This window comes from Malania oleifera, chromosome 3 (genome assembly GCF_029873635.1).
Source record: "Malania oleifera isolate guangnan ecotype guangnan chromosome 3, ASM2987363v1, whole genome shotgun sequence".
In the NCBI taxonomy this organism is placed as follows: domain Eukaryota; kingdom Viridiplantae; phylum Streptophyta; class Magnoliopsida; order Santalales; family Ximeniaceae; genus Malania; species Malania oleifera.
The window spans coordinates 43,805,032-43,829,600 of NC_080419.1; the positions used below are offsets into that span (position 1 = coordinate 43,805,032).

At 36.0% G+C, this 24,569-nt stretch overlaps 1 protein-coding gene and 1 long non-coding RNA gene across 2 annotated transcripts in view; one reads left to right on the top strand and one right to left on the bottom strand.

The window, feature by feature from the left end:
* The first annotated feature begins 2,146 nt into the window (after positions 1 to 2,146).
* The window catches only part of LOC131151301 (inosine triphosphate pyrophosphatase), a 51,408-nt gene continuing 28,985 nt past the window's right edge, over positions 2,147 to 24,569 (top strand). The window contains exons 1-3 of the mRNA XM_058102556.1: positions 2,147 to 2,458; positions 2,571 to 2,635; positions 2,743 to 2,945. Of these exons, the coding sequence (XP_057958539.1) occupies positions 2,296 to 2,458; positions 2,571 to 2,635; positions 2,743 to 2,945 (431 nt within the window). The 5' untranslated portion in view covers positions 2,147 to 2,295. The remainder of the gene's footprint in view (positions 2,459 to 2,570; positions 2,636 to 2,742; positions 2,946 to 24,569) is intronic.
* Positions 9,787 to 24,569, bottom strand: part of LOC131151302 (uncharacterized) — a 44,290-nt gene continuing 29,507 nt past the window's right edge. The window contains exon 3 of the long non-coding RNA XR_009135706.1: positions 9,787 to 10,104. This is a non-coding gene — a long non-coding RNA (uncharacterized LOC131151302). The remainder of the gene's footprint in view (positions 10,105 to 24,569) is intronic.

The following is a 24,569-nucleotide window of genomic DNA, read 5'->3' on the forward strand; positions in this document are numbered from 1 at the left end:
GGATTGACCTAGAGGATAAAATTTTTAAATACCAATTCACCCCCTCTTGGGATTACACCAAAGCTAACAATATGTACGCACGAAATCTCATGCTATTCACACACCAATGATAATATAATTCATCTTATTGAGAGGTGTCTCACCCTAGCATACAAATGTTGTTTCAGGTCCTCTGAGGGTTCGAGCCTAGAGTGTTGCCAAGCAGATTTGGTTAGTAGACAGTTCTTGTCAGAACTGGTGAGATATTAGACAGTGTCTATCTATTTTGGGGATTGTATATATAGCAGATTATGTTTATGTATGCATGGATGTATATGAGAAATAGTTAGAAACTCTGGTAAGTTTTGTTAGAAGATGTATGTTTTCCGCTGTGTATGTTTATGCACTTGAGTATGGAACACCCATTTTTTCTTTGTTTGGGTGGGTTGTATATGTATGGTATTAAAGAGATGTATGTATGTACGCATGTTTAGTGGCACTCCGGGCCCATCGAGAGGGTAGTGGCACTACTTTCTGCTTTTTCCCCACTTTGGCTGCTTCATCAATATCTTTTGGACCCTTCCTTTTTTAATCAATCTAACTCTTTCTTGTGGTCATAACTTCTTCTAGGTTGATATATTCTACGCCCACTTAAGCCATAATCAGCCATTAATCCAAACCATTTTAAAGGAAATTACAATCATCCATGCCATTGCTAAATAAAGTATGCCCTATTAAGCAAGATCAACCCCATCAATAGCTTGGATTAAGTTTATTATACCTTCATCTTTCTTTGAACCAAACTTGGAATGCCCTGTTTTAGAATCAACCAAAATCTCTTAAATCAACCCATTAAGTGCTTATCTTCTTGGATATTGTTTTAGTAATAGGTTCAACTGGAACATGCAATGGATCCTTTAATGGTGCATATTGATTCTTATCATAATGTCAAATGTAACAGTCTTGGGCCTACCTTTGATGATGTATTGTCTGCTTTGACCTACTAGCCTCACAAATTTGTTTTATAAAAGATGCCTCATATAGTTGGAATCCAAACTAACCTTACAAGCCCAAAATTTTCCTAATACATATTCGATGTGGGACCTGATGCAAATGCACGCCATGAAAACTTTAATGAATGCTTCTATAGAAAAGTGAAATAGTAATAGTCATAGAGCCACAACAATTGGTTGCTTTACCGCCATGTCTTCCTTTTTGCCTATCAACTTCAAAACTAATCATAATGCATTCTCTTCCTGACTAATGTACAACAATAGCACATCTTAGATTGCACATAATAAATTTCATATTTGTTAGGACTATTTTTTGAGGTGATTTTTCAGGTTAATGCCCTAACTTTCTTTTACCTTATTTTACCTCTCCATCCCACTACTCCATCATCGATCCCTTTGTTTTCCTACCCTCCATAATCTTATTTTATACTTTGATGATTTTTTTCATTGACTACTTTCAAATATAAATTTTGAGGATTGATATTGACAAATAAAATCATAAACTTAACTATCATTTTGTTGGGGCTCTCTTTTTTATTAGAGTGTGCAATTTGTGTTATATGTTTGAACATTGAATCTTTAAATAAAGGACAACACAACGAAAGAGGTTTTTGTTATAATTTTCCTTAATCTTTCACTATTTGTTAATTTCTAGGATTTATTTTCTTCTAGATGGTATTAGGAGAATCGATTTTTATTGTTATATATATATTTTTAAAAATAATATTTTTACTCCAAAACCTTTCAACAAAATAGCAACATATTTTGCTAAAAATCACCTTATATTTATTTTCTTAAACTCACTTACATACATAATTGAGATTGGGCGTGAATTGAGGCTAGAAGAATAAAGATTATTCTAAGAGTTGTTTGTGAAAATAAATTGTGTAAAAAATTATAATATTTTAGACTTTAACTTTTGGGAATAGTTTAGTTTAATTACTGTATGTAACGGTTCTGGATTCAATTTTAGTGAGATATTATCTGTTTTGATTTATCGGCCTTAGTAATTTATCCTATAAAAGACACTCGTATAGCTGGAGTCCTTCCTTAGAAGCTTAACATCTCTCTACTAAATATCTAAAGTAGGACAAGTGCTTAATTCCCTCTCATGTCCTCCTAAAACTGTTAATCAGGTAAATTAAAAATTAGGGAATAATCGAACAAACATTTCCTTTCCAATACGAATTTTTTCACCCAGGTTTCTAGTGGGACTCTGGGAGGAGTGGAGCCGCCGCTAATTCCACGTGCGGTGTATTATACTAGTCTCTGAATTCCATAGCGAGGAGCAAACCAGGGAAAAATGGCCGCCACGAGGGTGGCCGCTGCAGCCGCTTCTGGCGGGGCCGGCGCTGGCATGGTGCTGTCGCGGCCGGTCACTTTTGTTACCGGCAACGCCAAGAAGCTCGAGGAAGTTCGTGCCATTTTGGGTCACTCTATACCGTTCCAGTCACTCAAGCTCGACTGTACTCTCTTTCGCTCTCTCTATAAAACCTTAGCAGTTTCCGACTAAAACCCCGTTATCTTTTTATTGGCATCTTTATTGCGCATGATTTTTTTTACGATTGTTTTCCTCAGTGCCGGAATTGCAAGGCGAGCCCGAAGATATATCTAAAGAGAAGGCTCGACTGGCTGCAAAGGAGGTTATCCTCTCTCTCTCTCTCTCTCTCTCTCTCTCTCTCTCTCTCGTGTTTGTGTTCGTCTTCATGTGTCTGGATTGTTAAGTTTTTTTGTTCTTGTAATGGGGAAGGTGAATGGGCCTGTGCTAGTTGAAGATACTTGTCTTTGCTTCAATGCCCTCAAAGGCCTACCAGGTAAATACATTAGGGTACTATATTATGTGTTTTTTTTTTTTTTTTTTGTGCTCTCTTTCTCTTTCATGATGTTCGGTTGTTTGAATATGTTGCAGGGCCGTACATGTAAGTTTCTTTCATTCTTAGTGCTACTCGTGAGGTGAAATTTCTTTTTTCTTTTTGTAATTCCTTTTCACTATTCCTGAACCATATTTAAATAGAATTCGCTTCAATTTAGTTCAATTAGAAATTCAATAATTATATATGGAATGGATAGAATTATAAGTGAATTCTATTGAGTTCTTTTGGTCAGTATTCGCAATTAAAAATAAAAAAAACTCTTACCTGTTTTTCCTATTTTATCAGTTATATAAAAGAGCATTATAAATTGGATACAGGGATTAGCTTTTCAGATATTCAGCGTTATTGGCTTTCCTTGTTGAATTGATAGGGCATGTTGATGATTTTGGGTTGTCTCTAGTAGCTTTTTTTTTTTTTTTTTAAATTTTTAGGTTTTCCCTTTTTTACTTTTTCTGGGTAACCCAGAGATTTGAAGGTAGATGCCTTATTCTTGTGTTCGTACATTCCTATTTTATCAATGAAATTCTTTTGTTGTTAGAAAAAAAAAATTGGGTACAGGGATATTTTATTCCCAATTATCACATGTTCTCATCTTGCACAGATTTGATAGTCTTACAAAAAATATATTTTTTAAAGAATTGCAATTCTAGTTGATGATATTCTTTGCATTCAAAGTTTGAGAACCAGCATCAGAGAGGGAGAGAGAGAACTAAAAATGATGTGATTTTGCAAATCCTTCCATTCCAAGCAGCACCTCTAATTTTTTTCACAATTTTTTTTACCATGCTATTCATGTCTACTTGGTTTTGTGTTTATATAAATAGCTTTGATGAGGAAATTAGAAAGTTGTTACTTGTTATTAAAGGGATAGTAATAGCTTTTTGGATTATTCAGGTTAACGAAAAATGGTATGAGATTCATTTGTGATCAAGCTCTGAGCTTTGTGTGCAAGAGATAAAATAACAATACAAGAATCACTTAACAATAGAAAATGAAATCCCCTAGGACTTGTTTAGTTGTGGAAAATTGCTTTTATCTTCCATTTTTAGTTTTTCAAAAAATTATAAAAATGGCAACTTATTTTTTTGTTTTTCAAAAATTTATATTTGAAAGTTAGAAAATAAAAAATCTTGTTCAGCTATAGAAAACAATTACCATTTTTTATTTCTAGATTTCCTTATAATTACACAATCTCACCTTGTTTTCCAACAATTTTATACAAGTTTAGAAAATCAGAGAATGAGGTGGCATTTTTGTAATTATTTGAAAAAGTTAAAAATGAAAAATCAAACTATTTTCCAGTAGTGAATAGTGTCAAAACTTTTATTATTTTCCAATTTTTTTAGAGAAATGTTGCAAAATTGGAAATTTAACTGATTTTTTTGTAAATTTTTTGGAAAAAGTAGAAATGGGAAAAGAAAATAGTTTTCCACAGCTAAAAATGTCCTTCAATTTTTCACTATATGATGCAGAAGGCTAACTGAATTAGAGTATTTATGCAAATTAAATTTATTTTGTTTTACCTATTTGATGAAGACTGAAGAGGGATGCGGGAGAGAGAATTTCAGACTAATCGAATGGGGATTTGGTTTTCTTTGCCTTATTTTCTCAATTGGGAGGACTTCTATAGGTGTTTGACTAGTTGAATGTGTTGTTGGTCATAGTGGCGTGAAGGGCTTGTAGGAAGTCATATGCCATGGTGATAAGGTGCTTGAGGCCTTCATTGTGGGAGTAGGAGGGGTAGAAGTTTGAAAGCGATCGAGGGCTCTAACTCAAGAAGATAAGATGGAGCGTTTGGTTAGATTTTGAAGAATTTATGGAAGGATTTGGCTTAAAAGTTTAAGAGTTTGCTAGAGAAGTCCTTTGCTTTCTTTTAGTAAGGGAAAACCTTCAGGTTCATTCCCAAAACCAGAGGGGATGGTAGGCTTTGTGTTGGGATTCTTTGGGGTCATTCTCTTCAAAGTCTTTTTTTTGTTCATTTGACCAAATCTATTATTCAGTCCTTTTCATTTGGATAAAGTAGTGTAGAAGGCTGTTGTTCCTTTTAAGGTTCAAGCCTTCATATGGGCTTTGGCTCTCAACTAGGTTAATACAAATGACTTGCTTCAGATAGGACGCCTTATAAAGCTCTTAGTCTTGATGTTTGTTTGATGTGTGACAAGGAAAGTGAAACTATTGTCATTTATTCATATATTTGTGAAGTGGCAAGGGTGTTGCAGAATAATTTATTTTCCTAAAATGGTGAGGGTGGGATGGATGGCTCCAAAGATTATTTTTGATTTCATATATCGGTATAGTTTTGGGGCTTCGAAAAGAAGAGAAAACAAGAAAGATTTTGGTTTTATGTTGTTTTTGCTATATTGCAGACTCTTTGGTTTCAAAGGAACACCAGGATATTCAGAGATTAGGAGACTCCAACACATTTGATTGGGGAGAAAGCTTCATTTTTGGCTGCATTTTGGGCTTATTCTTTTGAGGTTTGTAAGGGTATTTTGCTGTCCAATATCTAGAGGGATTAGAAGGCAACATTGATGTAAATTCTTTGTTTCTTTTTTCCTTTTGCTTTTTTCTTGTGAAGGACAATGTGTTGTACTATTTTTCCTGTATTTTTTCTTATTTCTTGCATTAATGATGTTTTTGTTATCTCAAAAAAAGGAAATTTTGCGAGGTTGTGTGAGGACCAAGTTGGCGAAATTAAGGTTGGTAGGCAAAAGAGAGGCACCAAGCTATTGCCTATTGGTAAGCCCTATATCATTTAATTCTAGGGTTCAATTTTTTGGGAATGTTTGTTTTGGAGACTCATGGTGATGTCATCTATAGAGGTGGAAAACTAGCAAATTGTGCTCGGAAAAAACCAACAATGGTGCTCATCTTTGAGCTTCTTGGATTTCTCTTCTTTCTCGGGTTCTTGTTGAATGAGGATGTGTGAAGGGTGCTTGAAATAGGCAAGTGCAAATGGATGCTGGGCTAATGGTTATTGGATTGGTGTGGCAGACTATTATAAAATTAAAATCTCTTGAAGGTCTTGTTGGGTTAGAGCAATGGGTGTATTGGTTCATGTGTGGGTAAGGAATTCTTTTAGGAGATTGGGGATGCTGCTTGTGGGTTTGTGGAGTGAGGAAACTAGTGAAGGACCAGCTTGAAGTGGGAAAGGAATTTGGTTTTAACTTATAATGCTAAAATTTAAGCAACAATGATGGTGAAAGTAGGTATTTGGGCAGTGTGGACCCACCATTGTCACCAATTTGCTCTGACAATGAAGATTTAAGACAAATGCAAGGGTTTTTGGGCAAAATAACACAAAGGTCTAGGAAGGAGGAGCATGGGTGGCAAGGCAGTAATGGTGAGTTGATAATGTGGATCATGCGTTTTTGAAGGGAGATGGAGAGTGGGGTCTCTTTGGAAGAGGGGGGGGGGGGTGAATGATTCCCCATCCACTTCCAAATTCAAATTTGAAGTTTAAAAAACTTGTAGCCCTTTGGCTAGGCCTCAATAAAGGCATAAATGCACTAAAGGTGCATTTGTTGCATAGGCTAAGGTTTTGTAGCATTAGATTCAATTGAATAGTATTGATTTGGATTAGTCATTCACTTCCAAAGTCAAATTTGAAGTTTAAAAAACTTGTGGCCCTTTGGCTAGGCCTCAGCAAAGGCATAAATGCCCTAAAGGTGCGTTTGTTTCATAGGCTAAGATTTTGTAGCACTAGATTCGATTTATTGATTTGAATTCGTTACAATAATTATCTTTCCTTCTGTCTAAAAGTGCTTATCCAAACATGGCCTCTCTGCCTAAGGTACAAATGCACCTTGAAGGGCTTGAAGCCTCAAGTGGCATACATAATGAAGCATAGATGCTAGAAAACACTAACATCCTAGCTAATCACGTATTGGTATGAATGTTCCAAAACATTGTGCATTTTTGTTTTGAAACACTAAATCTAATGATCCAAATTTTAATTCAATATTTTTCACATAGCATTTTTCTATTATTTAAACTCGAGAATGATTGCATTATAGTTCCATTTTCAGTCATTATTACTCTGTTTAACAAAAAGAAAAATCTCTTCTAGATATTGAGACACTTATGCATCGTCCCCAAAATATACAAGTGCCATAGCATATTTATTACCAATATATCTATATAAGTATACCTCTAGCATTCCATGTTTTAGAGCATGTGCCTTTTTGCGATCCTGTTCCTGCTCCATGAACCAGAAATGTTCCACATTCTAGATAACATTGGAACTAAGCCTAGGTAAAGGATGCCAGTTGGCTTAAAATCCTCTCCTCTTAATTATGTTAAAGTGGTAGGGCCTAATTTTGAGTCTGTTGTGTGGCTCAGCTGGTGAACTCAGCCCAAACATAAAAAGGTCCATCCAGAAAAATTGATGGAATTGTGAAGATAGAGGGAAAAGGGTGAGGGAAGAAGCCCTTGATTTTCAATCAAGAGTGAAGGGAGGTCAGAGTCGTGATGATGTGGCTTGGAGTGTTGAAGCAGCCAGTGGCTGGGATTCTGGGGATGATGACAGGGAGAAGGTGTGGAGAAAGGAAGAGTTTGAAAGCTCTTCAGTCCAAAGGAAGCGGGGCAGTTTGGCTGGCAAGGTGGAGTATGGCAATCATTCAAGTGGAACACAGGGATCCTATGCAAGCCGCTAGCTATAGTTGACCCCAGCAGGAGTTTGATAATCGGTTGCAGGTGAAGTGAGGAAGTGTAGTATGGCAGGGAGGTTTCCATGTGGGTAAGAAGAAGATTAAAGGGTTTTAGGAAATTCTTTAGGAGTTTCAGTGGAAGGCTGAGAGGAGATAAGGGATGTTCTACTCAATTTGTATAAATAGTGGAGGGAGAACAGTCTACAGAACAATGTATGGAAGAAAAAATGCTATAAAAAGGTGGGAGTGGGAATTAAAAGGTTATCGTGCTCAGTTAACTATGATGGACTGGGAGGGAGAGTGGAAAGGAGGGATGGAAGTGAGGGCTTAATCACATAATTAGTGAATCATGAAGTGCAATGACAAAAAGAAGATTCTCAAAGGGCTTATGAAGAAATGAAGATGGAGGACATCATTGGTGGAACCATTAGTTCTGTATGGTTTGGAAGAAGGATGTATTAGGTCTTCAAGCCATGGACGCTGCCTGGGTTATTCTGTTAATGTGGGACAGAGAAACTATAAGATTTATGCTGTGATTGGCGATCTCCTGCACGTTTGAAAATTCAGAGAACAAACTCAAGTGGGTCTTATCTACTGTGTATGGGCCTGTGGAAGCAGAACTAGGGAAAGGTTTGGTTGGGGCTGGATATGGTTGGGTTCAGATGGGAGCTGTCCTGGTGTATCTGAAGGAGGCTTCCATACCAGCAGGTTCCTTCATGAGGGAGCGGCAGAATCACCTCAGCCATTTTTACACTTCTTTCATTGATGAGATGCAGTTGATTAACTTGTGTTCTTTGGGAGTACTCAACACCTAGTCAACAAATTGGGAGGTTGCAGCTTTTTTGAGGATTAACAGATTCCGGGTTTTCCCTGAATGGAGGGAGGTATTCACTGGCCAAGTCTGAATCTATCTTCCAAGTTTCAGGTTCTGATCACTGTGCGTATTAGATGACTATGGTTGGCAATCAAGGGGAATTAGTCCCTTCATTGGGGTGCAAAGTGTGGTTGGCAGGACCATTTTCTGAGGAGGGGGGTTGAGCCTTTAAAACCTGAAGTGGGTGCAATGCTGGGTCTATGGGATGGCCATGGAATTCCTTAAGCTCCTCTGGAGAACAATAAGAAATGATGTCCTAGCAACCTTCAATGAATATTTGGAAGGAGTCTTAATGCTACATCCATTGTCCTTATTACTAAAAATGGAGGGGCACTGGGGCACATGACATTAAGGACTTCTGCCCAATAAAATTAATTGGAAATTATTTTAAGCTGATTACAAATGTGCTTGCTATTAGGCTTTAGGAGCTGCTGGGGAAGTGGCATCTTAAGCTCAGATTTTTTTTTTTTCTCCTGAAGTCAGATCTTGGATGCATTTCTTGTTGCAGACGAATGCGCTGACACCAGGTTAATGGCACAACCAGGTTTAATTTGCAAAGTAAATGTGGAAAAGGCTCATGACCCTGTGAATTGGAGTTTCATGCTCTACATGCTAGGCTGAATGGGCATTGGTTTAAGTTCTGTATCCCCTCGCCAGGTTCTCAATTTTGATCAATGGTTCCAAAGCATTCTTTGTTAGCTTTAGAGGGAATTCTAATGGGGGACAATCGTAGGAAGAGGGGGTAATCTTGGTTAGCTGGTGTTTCTTGTGCAAGGAAAATGGAGACTCTTCATAAGATATCACCTTCTCCTTCATTGTAAGGTGGTGCAGGGGCTTTGAAGCATTGTATGGCCATGGTTTGGAATTCAATGTGCATTCCTGGACAATGTTAAATCCCAGTTATATTGCTGAAGTGTGGAGGACATGCCAGTAGGGGTTGTGCATTCGGCCGGTTTGGTCAATTAACCGAAAAAAATCTGTTAACAATATGCCATAACCAAACTGACCGAATTAACCTTATCACCCGATCCTGACCAAACCGAATTTTTGGTTAATTTGGTTAACCAAATTTAGCCGAACCAAATTGCAATTAATTATGGGAAAAATAAAACATGCTTTATATGATTTCGAAATTCAACATATTGATTTTCAAAATCATTTCCATTGCATCCATCTTATCATTTTATAAAATTTATTTTTACTTTTATTATTTCAATCAATTATTAATACATGGTAAACACTATAAGATACTAAGATGTAACTCATGTAAGTCTTTAACATAACAAAATCAACCAAAATTCACTCAATTTCAAATTCTCCGTAGCAAAAAAATCGTCAAACATTCAAATTAACTTGGAAAAAAATTTGTTATGTTGCTAGTTTGCCACCTGCTTGACTTTGAGCATATAAATATAAATTATATAATAAATCCATATTCCTAGTTCAAGATTTGTCAGCATAAATCCATAAAATTCTCTTGACTCTCGAGAGTCCAGAGTCCATACTGTGCTCAACTCTCGAGGGTCTAGAGTTCATACTGTGCTTAACTCTCGAGAGTCCAAAGTCCCTACTATTATACTATAGACCAAACATGACATTTAAATTGTTTGTGCAAAATTAAAACAAAAACTGGAAGAAAAATTGAAATGGTTTCATACATCAGCTACCACTTCATGGCTTCTTATCTCACGAACTCCCACCCCTCAACTCCTATGCTGTAAATATTTGAAAATGACAAGCCATTAAAATTCCAAGTTTTCAACAATAAGCCAAAATAATAAATTATATATTGTCAATAATGATAATTGATAGCATGTAATCTCTATGACAAAACTCTTAAGCATAATCTTAATGTGAAATTAACCCTTTATCTTTCTTTATCAATGCTTATTCACCAATCATGGACTCTAATGCAACCTTTGACAACTCTAAAAAATTGTATAGAAGCACTTGTAAGTTGTAATAACTAATCATTCAATGAACAAATGAAAAATTTTGACAATATATGTATATATATATATATGTATGTATATGTATGTATATAAATATAATGTTACCTTTTTCTAGATTTTCAAGGTCATCTAAGTCTTCTTCAACCTTAATTGGAGTAGATGAACCCCGGATCCAATTTTGCATATATATAAGAGCTGGCACAATTTAGGAGTCAAAGAACTCCTAAAGATATCAAGAACACATCCTCTGGTGCTAAAAGTAGACTCTGAAACAACTGTGGAGATGGGTACTGCTAAGATGTCACGAGCCATATGTGAAAGGATGGGAGACCTTGAACTATTTAACTTCCACTCCTCCAAATATCAAAACCCTCCACATCCTTTTCACTATCCTCACCCAAATACCTATCCAATTCTGTTTTGTTATCTCCACCTCCAACTTGAGGCTTGAATTTTTGATACAAAACTTTGAACTTTTGCTGTGCTTCCCCTTGACCAGTGGAGCTTGAAGTTTCACTTATGCTTGATTTCTTCATTTTTCGGTTGTGACAACTTCTTATACTCAACAACCAATTCAAATGTGGTATCCTTAACCTTTTCCCCCATCAATAAACCTTTGTTTCCTTTAGACATTGTAGAAAGAGCATATTGCACAAATTCCAACTTACGTCGAGGGTCAAGAATGGATGCAACAAAAATCAACATATTCATTTTCTCAATGTTTCCCCAATACTTGTTGTATTTTTCCTCCAAGTCATCCACTACTTTCCCACTCTTTTAGAAGACCCCACTAATTTCACCAAAAAGGGTATTACTTGTAACATGCAAAGAACCTGAAACTCGTAAAGTGAGGCCATAGAAATGTTCCAAAAACATCACAAACTTTCTAACTTTTTCCCAATCAAATCTACTTGGTGTGCCATCCCTAGCCTCAAGCTTAGTTCTAAAAAAAGGATCTTCATCCCAACCTATCAAAAGCTATTTCATATCTTTGAGGTATGTTTAGCATCATATAAGCAAAATTCCATTGAGTGCTAACATCTAGGCACAACATCTTTTTGCATCATACTTTTTGTATCTCGGCACAAAGCTTGAAATATTTCAACCTAGTTGGTGAATGCCTAACATATCTAACTACGCCCCTAACATGAGCAACTGAATCCCCCATTTCTTTAAAACCATCTTGCACAACAAGGTTAATTATATGTGCAATGCATCTTATGTGAATGTATTTACCCCCTAGAATATCCTTTCTCCAATTAGGAGTTTTTCTTTTTATGTAGGCAACTGCATCGTCATTTGAACTTGCATTATCTACTGTCAAAGTAAACACATTGTCAACTCTCCACTCAAGCAAACACCTCTCAATAACCATACCTATCTTCTCACCGCTATGACTAGAAATTGGACAAAAGTTAAGGATCCTTTTGTTTAATTTCTAGTCATCGTCTATGAAGTGTGCTGTCAAACACATATAATTCACCTTTTGCAAGGAAATCCACGTGTCAGTGTGAAACTAACCCTTTGAGAGGAGGTTTTCAAAAACTTGAAAAACTTTAACCTCTCTTCCATGTAATGGTCATAACCAAGGACTTAAATTTCGATTTCGATGGAAATTTTGATAGTCTCAATTTACGGTTGATGGAAATTTCGATTTCGATTTCGATTTAAAGAAATTATGAAAATTTATAGTAAATGATGGAAATTTACAATAAAACTTTAGGAAATATTAAAATGAATGATTATGCTTAATATGGTATCAAAATACATTAAAAAAATGCATATATGACAAGTTTTTAGTGTGTAGGATATTAAAATGCATATTGCGAAACAAGCTATGAAGTGAAGAACATTCAAATGATCATAAGGTTTTGAATCTATTCCTTTAATTATCATTTAAACAACTATATTTTCAATAAATATCATACATTTAATGATCTAATACCACATGGAGTTTCTTGGTGGCTCAAAGTCATCTCTCCTATCTCTTTCATTGGGATTTCGAGATGACATATATTGTTTACAATAATCACTCCATGTCATATAATTTCCAGAATATTGAGTATAGGTGTAAACAAGGTTTTAAATTTCGATTTCGGCTCAAATTTCGAAGCTCCATAAGTATGGAAATTTCGACGGAAATTTCGATTTGGATGTCAATTTCGATTTGAAAAAGTAACGGAAATTAGTAGTAAAGCATGGAATTCTTTGTGAAACTTTAGAAATGGTTAAAAAACATAATAATATAAGTTTTAGGACTAATATATTATAAATTAAATACATCTAGGTTTTGTATGTGGAAAAGTTGTAAAATAGTATGTGTATCAAACATATTTGTAAGATAATGTACATTAAATATATTCAATTAATACTAATGAAATTCATAAATCATTTAAATATTATTTATTATACATATAATGATCATTTAGACATAAATGGTTAAATATAATGTTACTGTAAGTTTATTTTTTCATATAATTTCAAAAGCACTTGTAATAAACTTTTGTTTTGATAAAATAAATTAAGATAGAAATTTCACTTCACTCCTAAATTTCTCATTTGAATTTTGACGAAATTTAATATTATAGTCAACATTTCGACAAGTTTCGCTAAAATTTCAAGATTTTGATAAATTTCAGATGATTCGTTGAGATTTCGACTGAAATTATACAAGACGGAAATCGACTGCCATTTCAATTTCGAGGGTGACGGAAATTAGAAATTTCGATGGAAATTTCGATAATTTCGTGGAAATTTAAGACCATGGGTGTAAATGTGTTGTTCATACTCCTCCATACTCATCTGGTTCATGGCAATTTCTACTCGGCTAAAAGATCTTCCTGTACTTGGATGTCTTCTTCCAAGTTCTGCATGTTGTTTATGTCTATAGGATTGTCTTGCATTTGCATACTGGTCATACCCATATTCTTGCCCTGTTTGTCCATACCCATAGGCACGTGGTTTCCAATTTTCATATTGTCGTGCCTGCTCATATGCATACGGGAATGATTGGCCATATGTAGATTGTGAGGAACTGTTCTGTGTAGATTCATAACCACTATAACTATTAGAGTCATGCTCTATTCCGATACTCATAGATTCTAAACTAAGGGAAAAGGTCTCCTCTTCTACTTGATGCATCTTCTCTTTTCCCTTTCTACGATTATACTACCTGTCCGCATTTCTCTTTGTGGGCCCTCATCTTCTAGTTGGGGAGGATGTGTATATTCCACTTATGGTCTATAATCTTGCCATCCCTCATTTCCTCCATAGTCCCCACCATCACCACCTTGCCCACTATTACCGCTGGGGTTAGATCTGACACCACCAGCATCGTTATCGTCATTATCATCATCACCACTAGAGGGCATAGTGGATAAAGTTCCATATCTAGACCCAAGATTCATTAGTGAATCATCACTACTAGATATTACTTCCTCTACCATCACCTGATTAACATCAATGCCAAAGTCATCTCGTGCATGCTTGGCCATTTGTGGGTGGGGACTTCCGTCTCATTCATCAAGATGGGATGGTCTAATCCACTGAAAAAGTGGATACTCATCCTCATCACCCAATTCAATTGATATGTCAAGAAGGTCCAGGGGATCTTGTTCAGTCACTTTGTCCATTTCGGTTTCCATATCTCTTATTCGAAGCTTCATGTTGTAATAACAAAAAACAAGCTATTGAAGTCTAGTGTAGGCTAGTCTATTTCTTTGCTTTGTGTGAATGAGTGCAAATGTGCTCCAATTTCGTTTTCAAGATGATGAAGATGCAGTTTGTGAAAAAATGCGCAATGCTAGCTTCCTTAAGATTGGAGCACTTGATCCATACATCATCCACCAATTAGCTGTGTAAGATATTTTAAGAACATAAGTTAGTACTTTGTAGATTGTACTTGAAGTTTGTAATTTTGTATCGTACATTTATATATAAATTCTTACCAAGTGCCATGGTTGCCCTAGCTGCGTTAGTAGCTGCTTCTCTGAATCTTCTTTTAGCATCTCTAAATAGAATAATTTAAAAAAAAAAATTGTTATTGAATAATTAAACATGAATTAAGTCTTATTGTATTTAATTTTTATTTTGAAAATATACCTCATATCCAATTTGATCCAGGCTAGAGAAATGTGGGTCAAGGGTGTTAAAAACTTTTTGAATTGTATTAAGAAAATAAGGATCTTCCCCAACACCTTCTTTGTATTGATATTTTTGGATTTAAAAAATAAGCTTTCAATCAATTAAATTAAAATATAAATATGTAATAAGTAATTTGATATATGAATTTCTTGAAATTTATAAATATTTTATACCCATTGCATGAAGAGGATGTTCAAGGGTTCTTTCCCACCGATCATTGATTACTTTGAGAGTCCATCTTGCCCTTCTTGCACCTACTTCAATGGTCTCTTTCATCACCCTTCTTACTTCAAACACAACTCCTAATGTTGGTCACACTTCACTATCGACTTTACGCAATACTCGATATATAGGCTCATAAATGTTATAAACTTTTGCCACTCTATCCCAAAATTGATGGTTAAGAATTGTGCTTTCAATTTCTCTACCCAATTTTGTTCGACTAAGAGCATGCTCAGTCCATTCATCAAGTGATAAGAATTTTCGTACCTCTAAGGAAATAGTTTTCCCTCTAATTTTTTTTCTTTATTTGGATTAAATTAACAAGTTTTAAATTTAATGATTGATTGGCTTGTGTATGAATTTGGGTAATATTTGAGTGGGGGGGTCTAGAGGTAATCAAGGAGATTACATGGAAGAATCTCCCCCTGAATTTGCATTCTGCTCTCTCCCTCCCTTTTCTTATCACTTGGGGAAAAAAATGATCGGACATCCTTTGAAGTTTTAAGATCATTTATTTTTTAACGGGGGGAAATGGTCAGAAAAGCTAGCATCTTTTATTTGGCGTTACTAACAGGGGAGATTATTTGAATCTTTGAAATGTAAAGCAAGGTTCTTGTCTTGACAGAACTCAAGGGAAGTTTGTGTATTTTACTGTTAGATATAGCAGTCATTAATGTGATAAGGACATGGTCAGTGCCATGATTACTCATGTAAGAATAATTGAACAAGAAGCAATTGAATTTAGGTTTATGTTTGCAAATGACATTTAGCTTGTGTATTTGTTGATGAACTTATCAGGCAAATTTTTGTATTTTGTTTTGTTGATAATATGGTTAGTAAGTTCAATGCTGCATAGTGGTTTTTCATTAGCTTTCTAGGAGTAGCTTCTTCTTCTTGATTTTCTTGTGTTTTTGGGTGTCAGCCCCTGTGTCATCTTCTTGAAATACCTTTTACTATATGTATAAAAAAGGCCATACGGGTTAATTGATGAAATTATTTTATAAGACAACATTAGATTGGAATTTGGAAGTGTAAAGAGATTTTTTACAGTGTAAAGGTTTCATGATGAGTAGTCCTAAGAAAAAATGTATGAATGAAGATTTAGTAAAATAGGAGTTAAAAAAGAGAGAGGATATGGTAAAAAGGTTATGGTTAACAGATACACAAAAGTGATCATTGTCAATATCTTGGGTCAACAATCTATAGTGAGAGATTAAAGAGGATTTGAACTAATGCAGGATTGTGTAGCTCTTATTCTAGAAGTCTATTTCTCATCTAATTCTAGAAGTCTATTTCTCATCATTCTCCATCTTCCTTTTCTTGAGTCCTCTATTTCTTTCCTCGAGTCCAGTCTTTCTACAACTGGACTGGTCAGTGAATCAGTTGGCTGACTGGCCCAACCATTACCAGTCCAACCAGTCAGGTTCAACAACCATTTGTGTTATTATGGTATCTTATGTATATTTCATATATTATTGTGTTTTATTGCTATGTAAGTTGAATGAATAAGTTTTTGATATTATTTTTAATAACAAAATATCCCTGCAACATATATATATTTGAATACTTCAAATTTAAATAATAAATTTTAATGTGATTTTTTTTTAGCAAAATTTTATTAAAATCCAGTTGAACGAGTCTGCTTTTTTGTCAGTTTTCTACTGGGGTTTGACTGATTTTGATTAGTTTCTTTATCATGTTCTGTGTTGGGGTTTAGGCAGTTCAACTGATCTGTCCTGCCAGTCCAATCTGGTTTTAGAAAAAGTGGGTCAAGTGTAAAATGGTTTATGGTGGAAAGGTTCATTGGTGTTTGGGAAGGAGAGGGGCTTTTTTTTTTTTTTTGGGCCTTCTGTCGTTTTTATTGTCTTTCCATTCTCTATTTTCTTCATAGTGCTTCCATTTCTATTTTTCTTGTTAATGAGGGGAATGATGTGTATTGGAACTTCTATTTTAGGAGGAATCGAAATAAGGAAACAAATTGTTTTGTTGTGCTTTTGGATATACTTGAATCTTTGATTTTTGTCTAAGCAATGTTATGAGGTTGGACTTCAGATAGTTCTAGAATTTCATTTTGTTATTCTTTCTAGTCAGGTGAAGTGGGGTAAATGTCCAACACATATCAGTTTCAATTCAACTGCAGTGTAACTAATACACTGGGGTATGCTTGGAGAACAATTTAGAATCATAAATGAGGTCAAAGACTAATTTATTATCTAATAGTATGCTATAACCTAGAAGATATTATCGTACTAAGTATAATTTGAAAGAAGTTAAAAAAATTTACAAAAATATAAATATGCTTGCTTTGATTCTGCATCATCTGCCACAAATTTGAAAAAAAGCTCAGCCTTGAGTTTTAAAATATGGAAGAGAAACCATGAACTATGAACTAGTTTTTCCAGAATTTGAGATGTTCCATGTCAATAAAAGAAATTTCCCTTTCCAAGTGACAAGAAACTACGCTGATGGTCTTGTTCAATCCACTCATCAATGATATTATTGGGAAAAGACAAACTCAATGATGGGAATGCTTTGGAACCTTTGAACATTTTTGATCATGTGCTTATCAGTGGCTTGATCTTCATCTTTTGCAAGTATTGGGAGCTCCTCAATATCATGTTCTCAAATTTGCCCTCAAATTGTCCAAAGCTAGCATAAATATGAACAATAATAGCCATACTAATGTGAAGCATGGATTCAATGGCACTCATCTTGGAATCAATTTGATTTTGCTAACTATATTTTTTCTTTTTAAAAGAAGTTTATCAATAGGGAGGATTGGAGGAAAAGAAAAAATCAAAAGGAGGACAAGAAGTCCTTACATGAAAAACCAAAATAAAATAGAAAATAAAATAAAAAATAAAACATAATACAGATAAATAGAAAAACCTCTCTTCAATCCCTTTCCCATTACAATTAATCGAACATTTTGAGTAAGCTAATTCATCTTGACATTTTGTTGCCTTACTGTTAACATCATTGAGCAAAACTTCATTTTCTCTGAGATGGGACAATGGTGTAGGATGGGAATGGTCGACCTATGTCCTACGGTTCAACCCTCACAAGCAAGCATACACACTCAAGACACTTCAAATTAAGAATTCCTTTAATCAACATAAACACATTAAATCAGAGGACATTTCACATGTTCCAAGATTTTTAAAAGGTGTATGATGCTATCCAGAAATAAGTCTCAATTGATTCTTTCAAAAAGATATTAAGTTAAATGCAGAAAGATGCAATTTCAATGTTTCAAGAATTAAATTCTAAGCTTAGCACAGCAATATTCCACAATTGATTTCAAGCTAGCAAGCTGAAGTATTGAAGTCTATGGATGCAAAGGCTTAACAAATATGAAATTTCAGATTTCCAGCAAATGCTTCAATATAAATTGAGGGTTCAAATAAGTGCTGAATTTACCAATAATACAATGGATGACTTGACGATATTCTACACATGTTAGTTCACGCCTTAAGTTCTTCGTACAAGCTTTGAAATACCAACGAATGCAGCAATGCAATGGAGTGATGGTGGCTGTGTGGGGATATGAAGGTGCTGGCCGTGTGGGTGTATTTGGGTGGAAGTCGTTGGAGTGGGATAGGGATAGAGTTGCTGGATAGAATAGTGGTCTCTCACTACCTGATCTTTGAGGAGAACGACATAGCCTCTTACTACACAATCAAAAGGATTGGACAAAGCTTAACAAGCTTCACAAAGGAGAAAACCTTTTTAATTCAATAACAATACTTTTTTCTCTCTCTACATAGTTCTTACAATGAAGGGGTATATATATAGCTAGCATAGGGGGACAAAGACATTAAACAACTAACAATTCCCACACAAGCATGGGAGACAAAGAAAATAAATAAAACAACTTACAAGACACAATAAATACTAAGCACAACTTACTAAGACACAACTCACTAGACATAATAAATACTCACACAACTTACAAGACATATTAAATAGCTCACAACTTACTAAACACATTGATTAGCTCAACTTACTAGACCTATTAAATACTTAGCACACTTGCAAGATAAGTTGACTCAATAATTATTACAACTTAAATCTGCAATTATATCAAAGGGGAGGCCCAGCTGTGGGGCTTAATATCGAACCGTGTGGGGCCCACAAGACCATGTGGGACCCACATGGGGTCTTGATCTTAGACTTGCTTTGGCATCTCTGCTGGGGTCTTTCTCAAACTGAAACATCTTCTAGATGCTCCATAAACTCCTGCGAAGCAACGAACGAAAGGGGCATCTGGAGGTCTTCCATGTGTTAACATGTTGGCGAAGGAAATGTGGACTTCCGGAGGTCATCCACGTGTCGTAACATCTGCAAAAGAAATGTGGACATCTGGAGGCCATCCACATGTCATAATGTTTGAAAATGACATGGGCAACGAATGCCAATCCCCATCATCTCTCTCGGGCCCAAAAGAATTCTTCTCCGAAGAATTAAAGTCGAAGTGCTGGGAGTAACATTCCGGGCTAAGATGAAGGAGGTCTTCCTTATGATTCCGGCTCCTTTCGGTAAGTGGCTCACGTCTCCACTTGATCATGAATTCCTGGTATGATCTTGCTTGTGTGAATTTGCCTTGTCATCCAAGATTACATCAAGGTTCTTGGGCATGGGTAAGGGTAAAGGCACAGACAATTTCAGATTTTCAGGGACAAGAGGAGTGGGAAATGGAGTGGGGTCACCTGCAGGGTTAGAATTTGAAGGCTCCATAAAAGAAGATGCTACAAGAGATGAAATTAGATTTTCAACATTGGAAACATTGCTTATGCTAAAATCAACAAGAATATTGAGCATGTAAACATCAGAATCAGTATTCTTTAGAATTTTGAAATGATCGATCTTGTTAGCATGTAATTTCATTACCTTTCCTACCGGAATCTGCTTAGGACGAATACAGACCATCACCATATCACCCTTTGAAAATTCTTTCAACATGCAATACATATCAACACAAGATTTATAATGTTCAAATTCAAATTAACCTTCATTCTTATTTCAGAGTGTAGATTGTGTATATGCAAAGCATCAGTCGGCTCATTCACTCTAGACTTAAGTGGTAGTGGAATAAGATCTACATACTACCTATTCACTACTTCAACTCTCAAGCTCTTGTGAACAAAGTCATGTTCCTTCAGTTCATTCACTTGTTTGTTCATCTCCTCATGTTCTATTGGGTTCACTCTATGATGTGATAAATGAGGCAAAGATGAACTAGGAACAAGATCTGTGACATGTGGAATTTTTCCCTTTTGAGGTAACTCACTAGGTGGTTCAGATAGGACATCCTTAAACCCGGATGGTATGGATGATACTTCTAAGGGTGTTTCTTTCTTAGGAAGGGGTATTTCGATCTCCTTAGGAACATCCACTGACACTACCTTGGTATCTTGACTCTCCTACTCACATAGCTTTTTACTTATGGTGTTCAAGGATTCACCACTAGTTTCTTTTTTTCCCTTCTTCCTTTCCTTACTATCTTTCCTTTCAAGCGCCAAGTTCATAGGTGCTTTTCCTTTGTCCATAGATTGTTGGACTAGGGAATTGCTTCCTCAGGAGGTGACTAGACCTGATTGCGCGGATCGGGACTTGTCATAACTCTGTATCTTTCGGGAGTATGACTCGTTGGAAGAGCTATCAAACTGTTTTCCCATGAGCCTTTTAGTCATTTGCTCAAAGTCATGCTAAATTATAGGCTTGTTCAAGGGACTCAATGTGATATGGAAACAGTTTACTCCTCAGTTCAGGCTTTAATCCTAGGCAAAATCGGGAGATGTGCTGACTAACAATCACATAGACATCACATCTTATAGAGAACTCATCGAATTGACTCGTGTATTCTGTAACAGTCATGCTACCTTGACGCAAGCTGTAAAGCTGGTCTATAAGGTGCTCTCTATAACTAAGGGGTACATACTTCTCCCTTAACTTATCCTTCATTAGATCCCAGTGCTCAATTGGTCTATGACCTAGTCTTGTTTCTTGCCTCTCAACATTCATCCAATGGAGTTTGGCTTGCCCCGTTAATTTCATTTTTGCAAACATAACCTGATGAGGGTCATTCATCTCCCACCAATCAAAATAGAAATCCATCCTAGTCAACCAATCTTGGAAGACTTTAGGATCCTTTTGTCCATCATAGGTGGGGTCTTCTATCCTCATTACATCCTTGTAAGGATCACGATGGTCCCTATGGTAAGGTCTCCTAATGTGAAAGTCATCAACGTCATAGTCCTCATCATTCCAATGTTGGGCATAGGGCTCATGACATGAAGGTCTCCTGGCAAAATCATCTCGACGATTCACTCGCCTTTGTGGAAGGAGGGGAGGTCTTTCTCTAGGAGGCACAGGTGGTTCTCTTTCAACATTAATCCTAAGACCTCGCTAAGGATTCCTAAATTGAGTAGAAATCCTAAGGGTTGGGGAAGGATTTGACACACTAGGGAAGCCCTTGGAATGGTGTTTGGTCACACAAAGTAGGGTCAAGTGTAAACCTAATCTAACTAAGTTCCAAATATCCAAAATTCAAATAGGTAGGCTGTTCTGGTCAAACTCCTGCGGCTGTTTCAGTCTGAAACTAAAATCCTGCGAGCTAAGGAAATGAGACTTTGAGGGCTTAGCCTATTCTAACCTAGGCTCTGATACCAAGCTAATGTAGGACGGGAATGGTCGATCTATGTCCTATGGTTCAACCCTCACAAGCAAGCATACACACTCAAGACACTTCAAATTAAGAATTCCGTTAATAAACATAAACACATTAAATCAGAGGACATTTCACATGTTCCAGGATTTTTAAAAGGTGTATGATGCTATCCAGAAATAAGTCCCAATTGATTCTTTCAAAAAGATATTAAGTTAAATGCGGAAAGATGCAATTTCAATGTTTCAAGAATTAAATTCTAAGCTTAGCGCAGCAATATTCCACAATTGATTTCAAGCTAGCAAGCTGAAATATTGAAGTTGATGGATGCAAAGGCTTAACAAATATGAAATTTCAGATTTCCAGCAAAGGCTTTAATATAAAATGAGGGTTCAAATAAGTGCTGAATTTACCAATATTACAATGGACGACTTGACGATATTCTACACAAGTTAGTTCACGCCTTAAATTCTTCGCACAAGCTTTGAAATACCAACGAATGCAGCAATGCAATGGAGTGATGGTGGCCGTGTGGGGATATGAAGGTGCTGGCTGTGTGGGTGTATTTGGGTGGAAGTCGTGAGAGTGGGATAGGGATGGAGTTGCTGGATAGAATAGTGGTCTCTCACCACCTGATCTCTGAGGAGAACGACCTAGCCTCTCACTATACAATCACAAGGATTGGACAAAGCTTAACAAGCTTCACAAAGGAAAAAACCTTTTTAATTCAATAACAATACTTTTTTCTCTCTCTGCATAGTCCTTACAATGAAGGGTTATATATATAGCTAGCATGGGGGGACAAAGCATTAATAAGCTAAGCTAGCATGGGGGGACAAAGCATTAATAAGCTTAGCTAGCATGGGGGGACAAAGACATTAAACAACTAACAATTCCCACACAAGCATGGGAGACAAAGAAAATAAATAAAGCAACCTACAAGACACAATAAATACTAAGCACAACTTACTAACACACAACTCACTAGACATAATAAATACTTACACAACTTACAACACTCCAATTTACAAGACATATTAAATAGCTCACAACTTACTAAACACATTAATTAGCTCAACTTACTAGACCTATTAAATACTTAGCACACTTGCAAGCTAAGTTGACTCAATAATTATTACAACTTAAAATCTGCAATTATGTCAAAGGGGAGGCCCAGCTGTGGGGCCCAATATGGAACTGTGTGGGGCCCAAAAGACCATGTGGGGCCCGCATGGGGTCTTAATCTCGGACTTGCTTTGGCATCTTTGCTAGGGTCTTTCTCACACTGGAACATCTTCTAGATACTCCATAAGTTCTTGTGAAGCAACGAATGAGAGGGGCATCCGGAGGTCTTCCATGTGTTAACATGTCGGTGAAGTAAATGTGGACTTCCGGAGTTCGTCCACTTGTCGTAACATCTACAAAAGAAATGTGGACATCTGGAGGCCATCCACATGTCATAATGTCTGAAAATGACATGGGCAACGAATGCCGATCCCCATCAGACAACCAAACTCCCATCTTGTCCATTAGTTGAAGTTTCGTATTTCTACTAACTTTTGTCACAAGAGAAGCAGGGGTAGATAAAATGCTAGTCGACAAAATGCCATCATTTCTATTATCTTTCATCATAATTTCTTTACTCAGTCTTGCATCTCCGAAGATAGGAATACCTTCTTACATTGTTGGAGACACACAAGACATATCACCTAGTAAATTTGATGAATTGGGATCACCAAAATAAAGCAGAAAATAAATAAAAAATAGAAATTTAAACCTAATATAGATAAATAAAAAACCCCTTTTCAACTTCTTCCCCATCATAATTAATAGAACGTTTTGAGGAAGCTAATTCATGGTGACATTTTGTTGCCTTACTCTTAACATCATCGAACAAAACTTCATTGCCTCCGAGATGGGACAACCAAATTTCCATCCTCTCCATCAGTTAAGGTTCCATATTTCTACAAACTTTTGTCATAGGAGAAGCAAGGGTAGAAAAAAATGCCATCATGTCTATTATCTTTCACTGGAATTTCTTTACCCCACTCCTCCTCTACAAAGATAGGAATACCTTCTGGACTTTTTTACATAGTTGGAGACACGAAAATCTCCTAGTAAATTTGATGAACTATAATCATACAAAAATTCTCCACGAATTTCATCCAGGAGCAAATCACCATTGAATGCAAAATTACTATTATATTTACTTTCATCATTAGAAACATTGCCCCATATCTTTTGAACTCTAACTTACCCCCTCCCTAGCCTTCTCACCTGATATATTTTTCCCATCTCTTGGACTCTCCATAATAGTGTTTTTTTTTTCAATTGCAAAAGAAATTCATTGGTAGATTAAGAATTACAAACAATAGAATAAGACATCTCCTTAACAAACTCTAGGTTATCCCAAAAAAGCAAAAAAAGAAAACCAAAGGGCATGAAAAACAACCCAGAGAAATTAGCATGCCCTAACAAGTCAACAAAGAATCCAATAATGCTGAATATCCAAAAAATCCACCTCTTTGAAGTTCTCATTAGATGCATAGCAAAGAAGCCAAGTAATCAATCTTCTCTAGAACCAATAGGAATGACAACTTTCCTAAGATAATATGTGCATTTTTTCCATCCACAAGCCCCAAAATAGTGCAAAGAATGCACATTTCCATTACGCTTTTCATTCCTTTACCAAAACCGACAAAAGAATTTGCCAAAAACTCCTTCATTGTCCTTGGACAAACCCTACAATCTTCAAAGCAATTGAACAACTTGTTCCATCCCCTCGATGCAAATGACAATGCATGAAAAAGATGTGGAGCAAATTTAGAGCATTTAAAGCAAAGCACACAAACATCTAGAGAGAGACCCTTCAAAGCCTCCTCATATGCAGCAAGTTATTGGTGTTGATCCTATTAAGGACAACCAACCAGAAAAAAGCTTTGGGTTTAGGGGGACTTTGGCCTTCCAAATATTTTTATAGAGAGGAAAGGAAAATTCAGTACTAGTCAAGAACTCACAAAAAGATTTGTAGGAATAAAACCCCTAGGGATCCAAAGACTAGGATCAACGATCATCTTCCAAAAAGTTTGGACAATTATTCTACAAGACTAACAAAGAGGATAACTTTTCCATCTCCTTGTCATTCAAAGATCTCTAAAAGTGAAAATCTCCGGAAGGTAAAGGACCACCTGAATCT